At 30.0% G+C, this 12472-nt stretch overlaps 1 protein-coding gene across 1 annotated transcript; it reads right to left on the bottom strand.

The window, feature by feature from the left end:
• Positions 1–2810: 2810 nt before the first annotated feature.
• Positions 2811–3320, bottom strand: LOC125825544 (ethylene-responsive transcription factor 4-like). Its single transcript, XM_049504875.1, has one exon. It carries the CDS (start codon positions 3318–3320, stop codon positions 2811–2813), a length of 510 nt encoding a protein of 169 aa, XP_049360832.1.
• Positions 3321–12472: the final 9152 nt, after the last annotated feature.

Raw genomic sequence — 12472 nt, 5'->3', positions numbered from 1 at the left:
ATCAAATAAAATCAAATCATAGACAAGAGTCAAAACAGTAGCAAATGAGGCCATGCTTATGGTAAATCATATATAAAGAAAAAACCCAACTAAATGAAGTTCTTACTTTATTTTTATTTTTTAAAAAAACACAATCTGAATTTCGTTAATCAAATTGCACTTTTTTTCAATCATGCAAAAGCTAATATTAGTCAATTATAAACTAATTAAAGTAAACAAGTAATACTCCGTAGAACCTAAAGGTTAAATAACTAAAAGCTGAGAGGAGAGTTAACTGTTAAGTAATGTTAATTATTGTGTAGGGTTTTTATATTTTTAGTCTAATATGCTACTAATTATATTAATATTTTTTGTTTAATATATTATATATATGTATAGCTAAAAATTAAAATAGTAAATAATTATATTCTTAATGGGTTATCGGTTAACCCAATAACCCACTATTAAAAAACCAATAAGGAACCAATAACCCAATAATTTTTTTTTGTAAAACCATTAAATAACCGTTAATCCAATAACCCAATAACAATAAACCAATAACACTTTTATCGGTTCGGTTTATCGGTCGGTTCGGTTTTTGCACACCCCTAAGTTACTCCACTAATATTTGTAAATTGTAACTTCTAAGTTTAATTGAATAAATTTGAAGGTTTTATTCAAGTCTTTTTTATACAACTATTGTCTTGCATTTTAATTTTAATATATACATACATATTTACATATATACTAAACTAACTTTAAAATACTTAATTTAAAAATTGAAATTTGAAATTTCAAGTTTAAATTACTTTAAAATATTTAAAATACAAATTTGAACTTTCAAGTTTGAAATTTGAAATTTGAAAACTTAAGCATTTTTTATTAGCTAAAAATGTTATTGAAAATCAAATAAACTAAAAATGTTATTCAATAACATATAATTTCAATACAAATATATAAACATATAAAAAAATTTAAAAAATCTCACGTCCCGTCCCATCCCGCCAAACCCCGTCCCATCCCGTATATATAGTGGGACGGATGGGACGTATTTTTGTCCCGCCAATCCCGGTCCCGGCCGAATCCCGGCCAAGGCGTCCCCCGTCCAGTCCCGTCCCCCTTCGTCCCATCCCACAGTCCCTGTCCCTATCCCCTTGCCACCCCTATAATTGACTATTAGATTATACTTCCAAATATATCAGTATCTCTTTAAGTTTCCAAGAAAGCAACAAGCAGACAAATTATATATGACGTAAAACGAGTCTAAACTCCAAACAAAAGAATGTGGCATATCACATTCACATAACCAAAATATGGGTCATGAAAGCACCTTTCACCAGGGAAAATTGGGCACAAAGTGTAAAGTTCAGCAAGTATTGCACCAACGGCCCACATATCTGTGTTGGTTGTGCACATAAGTTACATAACACCAATGTATTTCAAAGACTTAAAGAGGGAAAAAAGGACAGTGTCAGAAGAAGGAAAAAAACTGACAAAGTAAGAAGAAACAAAAATTTTAATAAAAACCTACAATTTGTTGGAGATCTTCTGAAGAGTCTGTGGCAGCAAATGGAAATGCACATGCATATCTACAAGGAATCTTATGTTCCTTCAAAAGCTTTTGCACCTTCTTAATAAACAATCTCTGTACTAGAGGAGAATTATCCTATCAAAAGTTATAGGTTGTGCACATAAGTCACCATTAAGTGACAAAATAGTATTATACAATAGATGCCTTAAAAAGTTGTCATTCTTTGCTATATGTTTACCAAGTATTAACTCCGTTCAAATTGACATGGCACACTAATAATAACAATCGACTGGTTATTTCTGTCAATTGTAAACCTTTTAAAATATGAGTCAAGAAACTGATTGCAGAAAAAGTGGTCTATTCCAAAAGTAATTGCAAACTTAAAACAACTGCAAACAATAGGCCACCAACTCAAGACTAGCCGTGTTGTTTATTGTAACTAGAGTACGAGTTTGATTCTCTGATTATATAAAGACGAAGGATACTGGATCACGCTTACACGAACCTTTTTTAGAAAGTTTTTTGAAGTAGAGAAGGTTCAAACAAAAAAAAGTTCAATTTGTCAGTAGAATATACTTTATAGAGCAAACCACTGAAATTACAAAATAGAGATCTTCAAACCCTGATTCATATTTTTCATAGAAATCTTTGATCAAGAATAGACCAAGAGCCTTTTTGCACCATATCTAAGGGATTCCTTAGTTCGGGCCGAAGAAGCAATGTCACTCAATGATTATCAAATTGATTGCAATCTTTTTATGTCTGTGAAAATCCCACCAGAGCATCTTCTACTGCTAATAGGCCATGAACTAGATCAGAATCATTCTCAAAGAATCCATAAGAAGTGATCCAATTTTTTTCATTGGGTCCATATAAAGACCAAAGATCTTGAGCGGCCGATCCGACAGAACTCAATAGATAAATAAGTATGGTTAATCTCGTCATGCTCGTTCCAAGCTCGAAGTAACATTTGTACAAATAAGAATCCCCTTCTTTACATGATTTCTTCTTCATATAGATAGATATAGGATCTACGGGACAATTACTTAGAAGTATATTTTGTGCTACAATCCTTCTTATCTGATAGAAAAGGAACCCATAATCCTGAACCGATCTGGGATAATGTGGTAAAAGATCTAGGACAAAAGCCAAGCATGTGCAATATAACCAAGAAAGAGATAAATCATCCATACAATTTGTTAGTGTAATATACCACAAATACGAAATATTACAGTTGAAAATAAAATGACAAAAATGAATAAACAAATCTTTAGGCTGAGGCGCATATATCTCGCTCTCTTTAAAGAGATTCAAGTTCACTGCGGCATAATGTACACCAATCCAGCAGTTCTCTCATTAAAGCCTCTAATATGCTTCTATCTCGGACCATTGACATCATAACAGAAGCTCCAGTAATCATTGTAAAACGACGAAATTCCTGATCAAAACTCTGATTTGGCATCAGAGTTCCGCCTGATCCAGAAGACGATGCAGAAGTGTTGTTGGCATAATTGATCATGACATCCTTACGATTAAGCTTTTGAAGATAATTTCTGGTTCTTTTGACGTCATTATGATTAATTATTGGAGGAAAATTAATGACTGTCCGTGGGCGGAGATACCATCGGGCAGCTGCATCATAAGCCCTAGCAGCTTCCTCCGATGTATCAAAGGTTCCAAGCCACACAAATCTTTTCTGGCTAGTAACTTTGATCTCAGCTATGTAGCTCCCTGTGGGAAGCTTCCTCACACACTTATAACGCATTTCACCGGAGGGAACTGCAACGTTGATATTATTGTTTTGTGTCATCTTAAAAATAAATTTAAAAAAAAACAAGAAGAAATAGAAAAGAGTGAGTTAAAGTGAGTTATATAGATGTCTCTCAAGAAATCGTTTTTGTGAAAAGAAGAATGAGTGAACAGAGAAGGAAGGAGGAGAGTGATTTGTGTATAGAGGTCTCTCAAGAATATTTTATTTTATTTTTTTGTGAAGAGAAGAATGAGTGAACAAAGAAGGAAGAAGAGGAGTGATTTGTATAGACGTCTCTGAAGATTATTTTTTTTTATGTGAATAGAAGAATGGGTGAATAAATAAGAAAAAAGAAAAGTGATTTATATAGACACTTTCAAGGAATTTATTTTTTTTGTGAATAGAGAAGGAAAAGGAGGAGTGGTTTATATAAATAATTTTCAAGGGATTTGTGAGTTGTTAAAATAACTTTTAAAAACAAGCGGAATTTTCATCTTACGTGGAGAGTGGTAAATATACATTTGTATCTTTCTAGTCTTGTGAAATTGTGTGTCCAATTGTCTTTTTCTATTTCATAACGGGCCACGTCCCACCCACTCACAAAAAAGCTAAAATCTTTTCCTTTGGCAATTTAATTCGTCCCTTTTATTCTTCCAAAAATGATTTAAATATTCTTAAATTTAGTATACACAATTAAATAAAAATATCTTTCTTCAATAGTTTGATTCAAAAATATTTTTTCATTTTGTAGTCGATAGGTTAAAAGCAAGGTTTTATCGATTTAATATTTTTCAGAAATAGAATATTTAGTTTATGTGTAAGTAAACTACGTATTATACGTACACGAAAAATATAATCGTTAATTTAGTTGGCGCCGTAAATTAATCGTTATTTTAGTTTAATAAAAAGTATGTCGTTTTGCGTTGTTATTATATAATCAATAGACTATCTATTTCTTTTTAGGTCATACATGCACGTATCAGAAAATAGTTAACTAAACGACTAAAAACGTGATTTATATATTATAATAAGCTAACATAAATTATTAATTGTGCTTGTTATATATTAAAAAAGTTTTAGGAATAATGCAATAGCCAACAAATAATTGATTTTTTATATAAAAAAATTCAAGGGTCAAATAAAATAGGGAAAATGCATATCCCCCCAATCTATGTCCAAAATTCCAGAGACACACCTAACCTTTACTAAGGTCCTATTAACCCCCCCCCCCCCCCCCGAACTTATTTCATATATAATTTTATACCCCTTTTTGGCCTACGTGGCACTATCTTGTGGGTCCAGCGCGTGTTGACTATTTTTTCAAGGATAGTGCCACGTATGCCAAAAAGAGGTAGGAAATTATATATAAAATAAGTTCAGAGGGGTAATAGGACCTTAGTAAAGGTTAGGTGTGTCTCTGAGATTTCGGGCATAGGCTGGGGGGTACTTATACATTTTCCCAATAAAATAAGATGCATTAAAAACATGTTAATGAAAGGAAATTCATTACTTAACAATCATAAACATGAAAAAATAATCTTAATTTAGACAAATTTTCAAAAATCGACAAGTAAAAAGTTTTTAAGACTACATAATTTTATAAATAGAAACAATTTTGTATTGATATATTTATATACAAAATACATTTAGCTACAATTTTTGGCATATCAATTACAATCATACATAGAAACCAAATATAATTTTAATTAAATAGTTATCCGAAAAACCGTATTGAAAAAATAATTATTCAACAATTAACTAATGGGTAGTTATTACTCTAACTATTTACTAGTTACCTAAAAGCTAATAATACGTACCTGAATTTTGACAAGAGAATTCTCTTCAAGTTCACCATTTTTACTAACCAAAAATTGTTTTCATGGTAAGTAAATAACTAAAAATGAAATTTATTAGTCTAATTACAACATAATCTTTAGTAACAATGATTTATTAGTCCACTTATGGAATGATATTGATATTATTGATTTAAAAATAAGAAAGGTGACACGTGAAAGTGTTGGAAACTATATGCACAACGGAAGAATACTAAAAATTTTACTGCTTACATGAATAATAGATAATCAATACCGTTTATGCTAGAACACATAATCATTCTAGAACATATAAACTTGCTGAAATTTGACTCGATAAATACCTCTTGTAGCGTGAGCAGATACTTTCAAACGAATTAGACAGATCTTCAAGTGAATCACAAGATAGAGAGTAACTATGATCTTCTACAATGATCCCAAGTTCACATCCGAACTCTCTCAATGCTTGGGCGTGCAAGTATCATATAGAAAACTAATCATCTTTCTAGGGTAGAAGAATCCCTAATTATAGAGATTTCTTCCCAATCCAAAGAGGAGAACCAAAACACACGTTATTTTTCATCAATCGAAAAATACACACTAGTTTTCTTTTTATAAGAAAACTAACACATGTCTCCCCTTTTCCCTTTAGAATAGGATTCTGAATTCTAGTTAAATACGAGCACTGTAGGTGACCACATAATTAATTACCGAGGCTTCCTATAATGGAAATAATTCCAAATAATTAATTTGAATTATTCTTACCATAATAAATTACAAATCATTACACTACAAATTCGTAATTGCACTCCTCTATTTATATTTCAAAATTCCCCATTAAACACTTATGTAATTCCCCATGTTAAGATTACAGATACTAATCAATAAATTAAATTACTGACGAATTTAATTCAATGATTAATTTCCTTTAGAGCACTACTTAACTTATTTCATGTGCCGGATTCATAAATCCACTTGCAAGGTTTGACACAATGAAAATTTATAAGTTTTTTAAAATGGCATATCAATCAATCTCTATAACGAGACATGAATTTCATCAACAAACTTATTATTTCACCAATATATATTATTATCATCCAATCTACCAGACATATTAACTCATCTCAGAATCTCACATTTTAATAAATCAAAACGATAATTAATATATACAGATCATAATAGTTATATCAAGATTAAGAATATAAGTACATTTAATAGTTTAGAAAATATGTTTTTGTCAGCCAGTCTAAAACATCTATCTCTACTCGGTCCTGTTCAATACATAAAAAATGCACTAGCACAAGAAGTTGGAAATATACCATTCCCATAATCAAGATAAATTACATATAATCTTGTGCTACAATCGTATCGATGGCATGTCCAATTTTCATCCTAGATTGTGAACAAAAACTTTATACTTATAAGAACTAATGATTTAATCTTCCGTGTATAAGTTAAAACTCTACACACTAAATCATCTACTATATAAGTAAATAGACACCATAAACGAATATATGATCTATTAAAATTGAGCAAATATTTATTCTATATTAAATATTATTTCTTAACATATGGTTAATAGTATATATCCCAACAATCTCCCACTTAGACTTTTAACCATCACAATTGTTATAATATACTATATCTAAATGCATGGTTAAATAGTATATACCCTAACAATCTTCCACTTAGATATTTAATCTTGAAAATTGTTAGAACACTATGTCTAAACACATGATTAATAGTATATACCCTAACAATCTCCCACTTAGACTCTTAACTATGCATTTACAACTTTCACAAGCATTCCTTTATTTCTTATCAAAAGAAATTTACAAGTTATTTTCTCATGCAATTTTGTCTAGTAGTGCTTCGTCGTAACAATCGATTTTATACTAGATCTTGATAGAGCTTCTCATGAAACTTTCCAAGAGTATACTTCTTTTTAGGAGATCTATCATAAAAGTTCTCTCAAGCATACAAATCAAATCAATCTTCGCTATGATTCTCCCACTACGACTAAGCACTACTACATAATCACACTTTCATGATCTCGAGTCTTAATATTTTCTTCAAAATCTTTCAATATTGAAATATTAACAACCTGTCATGTAGTGTTCTTCAATTTGCTCAACATCACTTCCACTACTTGAGGTAGTAGTTTTCTTATGTCTATTAACGTTTCTTCCACTACTTAAATGCAATGGAACGTCATTTCTGACATACCGATTAGATGTTTTTGAGCGTCTGCATTTACAATTGACTTATTTGTTATTTCTTTGTTCAATTTCTGTAAAACTAGTTTACTTCTAGGAACACGGTTTACTAAATGATCCTTTTCTAGAAATCAGATAGTTGTGTTAACAATTGCCTTATTTTCTTTAGGACACTATAATAAACCTTGTTTCATTCTTTAGGATATCCAATTAACACACACATTCCGTTCTTAATTTCAATTTTTTTATTCTCCCACTCAGCACATGTGCTGGACAATCCTATATTTGAACATGTCACATATTAGACTTACGTCAAATCTAATTAGTTCTATAGTTGTTCAAGGTACTGATTTGAAAGAAATTGAATTCAAAATGTGATATGTGGCTATTAGAACCTATCCCAAAAGAAACAAAATAACTAATAATAAGTCAATAATTAATCTTATCATCTTCATAAGAGTCTACTTCTTTTCTCTTCTACACCAATCATTTATAGAGTGTCTGGTGTACACAATTGAAATGCAATTATTCTATAAGATAAATGACTTATGAGCTTTGCAGAGAGGTTTACGTCACTACAATCAGATTGCAGTGATTTTATATATTTTTCATGATGCTATTTTCATGTGTCTTAAATATTTTGAGTTTATCAAGACACTTAGACTTACAAAACATCAAAAAATATATTCCAATCATGAGTAACCTTCTTGAAAACTCAGAAAACTCAAATTCACCTCTTGCCTAAATGCTCATTTACTACACAAATCAGAATAGATTAATTATGACTTATCACTACGTCTTTTTTCTTTTTAAGAGGAAAGGTCTCTCAGTCATTTTTTCTTCTAAACAAGACTCACATGTTGGTAGTGACTTCACTTTCAATGAACCGTTATGTTCATCCATTAACCAACCTCGAAATTCTATTCAGAATAAATGACTTAGACACTAATGTACAGATAAGTTTCATTCAATTTAAAAGATATTTTTTCTTATGAGACAAATTAATATAATTCAATTCATGAGAGATAATACTACTAAAAGAATCACGCATCAATATACCACAAGAAATAAAATATTCATAATTATAGGAGAGTTACAAACAAATATATTAAACACTCATCTCTTATCTAGTTAGAAACTAAAAATAATTCCTTCTAACATAAGGTACATGTACAATGTATTCTTTGAATTAATATCTTTATCTCTACCAAAAGAAAAGCTTAAGTAGTACTAAGTGGGTGCGTAAAGTCTATTGAGAATATGATATATAATACTTTAAATAGATCATAATATTTCGAATAATCCCAAATAACAAAATTCAGGGCTCATTTATACATATATAGCCATGCATCTCGAATAGCCAATCGATGGGATTGGAGAACTAATCATGCAATACACATGTACAATGATCGATTATTCACTCCATAAACTTATGCAGACCTAACTCAGATGGAGAGTCTACTGTTAGTTTAAGTCAAGTGAAAATCCTCTAGTTACATTGATCCAATCCTATATTACTCAGTTTAGGAGAGTTAATGCAAATTATCAAAACTAGACGATTAAATACATAGTGACTTGTATCAATTTCATCCGATAGGGAGGAAGGTCTAAGCCAGCACATAAAACTATTACTTCACTACTATTTAATCAAATATGACCAAAAACTCATATAACGATCCCAAAAAAAAAAAAAAAATTACTAGGTCGTTCTTATGAATCTACCAAATTTCAGATCAATCAGAGTTCTTTTTTTTTCGAATTTCAAAACTATGATCAATTTGGTTAAAACGTTATATGGTCAAAATAGAATTTAAAATTTTCCCGTTCAAAAATTCTTATCGCATGACACATATCATCATTTGTGAAATAGACTCACAAATCAAAAACAAAGAACAAAATTCTAAAAACTATTTACTTTATCTGAATACTATTTTCCAAAAATCAGCATGTTTATGAATGCATTGAATACTAAAATTCAAAACACACCACATAGATATCCATGCATCTTGAACAATAAATTTAATGAAAAAATAGCTACTCATACAATATACATATCTGGTGTCAGATATTCACTCTAATAAATGTAAAACAAAAGCCAACTCAGATGGAGAGTATATGTTAAATTAGGTCAAGTGAATATCATTATCCCTAGATCCGTTGATCCAATCATATATTACCCAGATAGGGAGAGCCAATATAGATAATCAAAACTAGAGATTAAATTTTAATGACTTGTATTAATTTCATCCGATATGGAGGAAGGTCTAAGCCAACACATGAACTTAATACTTCACTAAAATTTAGTCATGAATGCCATAGAGAACAATGTCTATCACCACTATATCATAGTCGAGTAATTTTTCATTAAAATTAATTTTCAACATACAAGAAATATCTAAAATCATTATCTAAACGACCTCAAATTGCCAACTCACTTCATAACAATGAGTATTTTAAATTCGATCGTTTCTGATGAACCTATCGAATTTCAGATCAATCGGAGTTCAAAAATAATATTTATCTCCAAAGCTTTGATCAAATTCAGATTCAAACAACTTGAGGAAAAATAATCAGATCTACATCCTTTATGTATATCAATTTATGTTAATTCATCATGTGTAATCATGTACCATATATAACATAAATAAAACCAATATAAAGGATGTCATTCATACTAAATCACATTTTAATTTCAAAGAACAACTTTAAAATCATTTTAACGATCTCAAAGAATCATAACCACATAACAATGAGTATTTCTTACTAGGCCGTTTTCAATGGACTTACCAAATTTCAGGTCAATTGGAACCTATAAAGAATCTTTATTTTCAAAGCTATGACCAAATTCAAATTCAAGTAGTTTAAGTATCTTTAGGAACTAAAACAATATGACCTTCATTCTTATATCAATTCATGTTAGATAACCCTGTGCAATCATGTTCCAAATTTAACATAAACATAATTGACATAAAAGAATGATTTTATCATATATTCAAATCAAATTTTAATCCGACAAACTACCTAAACTCATCTAAACAATTTTCGATAGAACCATCAAACTTCAAGTCAATCGGAGATTATAAAATTCATGACCACCTATACTATGATCAAGTTTGAAAAATAACCGTTTTAGGCACAGTTAAAGATTAAAATAACATGATTCAAATTTTCATTCTCTTTTAATAATTATCTCATGAGCACAAGGCATATATTGTGTCCTTCCATTGGCTAAAACACACATCATCTTTTTATCGCAAATTGTCCTTTCGATTAATACACTTGAGAATCCAAGATATTATATTTCTCCCTTTTTAGACCGGTGAAAACCTTTAATATCTCTTCTCATGAATTAATTTTCACTAGTATCTAAAGGTAAATCTCCATTCAAGTTTACCACTAGTATTCACTTAGGACAATTTATACATGAAACATTGAGGATATTATAATGACTCAAATAAATAAATCACTTTTGTAAATCCTATTTATTAATCATAATTCTCAATTCATGTATTGACATAATTTCGTATATATAATACTTTAAGACTTTTCAATGATTCCAAATAAATAATCCACTTTAACAGTTAATATTTACTAATCATAAATTCTTAATTATACAATATTATATAACGTGAGTAACGAAATAATAATGCCCATATAATTAAACCATGAAGGAACGATTATTGCATTAGATTTGTCGCTCATAAAAAAAAATGACAATAAAGTCAATTTTGTAGCCTAAGAGAATAAATCAGTGGACTAATCGGCCCGTAATAACTATTCAGGGTCACTGTGTTTACAGGCACAATTCAAACAAATTCAAGTTACCAAAACACAAATCAAGACCTCCCTTGGTGGCAAACAGAATTACCACCCCACTAGAGGACATGAATCATATTAAACTTGTTTTCTTCTTATACGTTATAAACGAATAAAAACCGATGTCATATACATAATCGATCATATGTATAACTAAATTAGATTATCTATTTAGATGCAAGCGTGGCTCTTGATACCAATTGTTGGAAAACTATATGCACAACGGAAGAATACTAAAAATTTTACTGCTTACATGAATAATAGATAACCAATACCGTTTATGCTAGAACACATAATAATTCTAGAACATATAAACTTGCTGAAATTTGACTCGATAAATACCTCTTGTAGCGTGAGCAGATACTTTCAAATGAATTAGACAGACCTTCAAGTGAATCACAAGATAGAGAGCAACTATGATCTTCTACAATGATCCCAAGTTCACATCCGAACTCTCTCAATACTTGGGCGTGCAAGTATCATATAGAAAACTAATCATCTTTCTAGGGTTAGAAGAATCCCTAATTATAGAGATTTCTTCCCAGTCCAAAGAGGAGAACCAAAACACACGTTATTTTTCATCAATCGAAAAATACACGCTAGTTTTCTTTTTATTAGAAAACTAACGCATGTCTCCCCTTTTTCCTTTAGAAATAGGATTCTGAATTCTAGTTAAATATGGGCACTATAGGGACCAATAATTAATTACCAAGGCTTCCTATTATGAAAATAATTCCAAATAATTAATTTGAATTATTCTTACCCTAATAAATTACAAATCATTCCACTAGAAATTCGTAATTGCACTCTTCTATTTATATTTCAAAATTTCCCATTAAACACTTATGTAATTCCCCATGTTAAGATTACAGATACTAATCAATAAATTAAATTACTGACGAATTTAATTCAATGATTAATTTCCTTTAGAGCACTACTTAACTTATTTCATGTGTCGGATTCATAAATCCACTTGCAAGGTTTGACACGATAAAAACTTATAAGTTTCTCAAAAAGGCATATCAATCAATCTCTATAACGAGACATTAATTTCATCAACTAACTTATTATTATTATCATCCAATCTACCAGACATATTTACTCATCTCAGAATCTCACCTTTTAATGAATCAAAACGATAATTAATATATACAGATCATAATAGTTATATCAGGATTAAGAATATAACTACATTTAATAGTTTAGAAAATATGTTTTTGTCAGCCAGTCTAAAACATCTATCTCTACTTGGACTCGTTCAATACATAAAAAATGTACTAGCACAAGAAGTTGGAAATATACCATTCCCATAATCAAGATAAATTACATATAATCTTGTGCTACAATCGTACCGATGGCATGTCCAATT

The sequence above is a fragment of the Solanum verrucosum genome, unplaced genomic scaffold, assembly GCF_900185275.1.
Source record: "Solanum verrucosum unplaced genomic scaffold, falcon-dt-bn FXZP01000101.1, whole genome shotgun sequence".
Lineage (NCBI taxonomy): Eukaryota > Viridiplantae > Streptophyta > Magnoliopsida > Solanales > Solanaceae > Solanum > Solanum verrucosum.
This window is presented reverse-complemented; position numbering and strand designations above follow the sequence as displayed.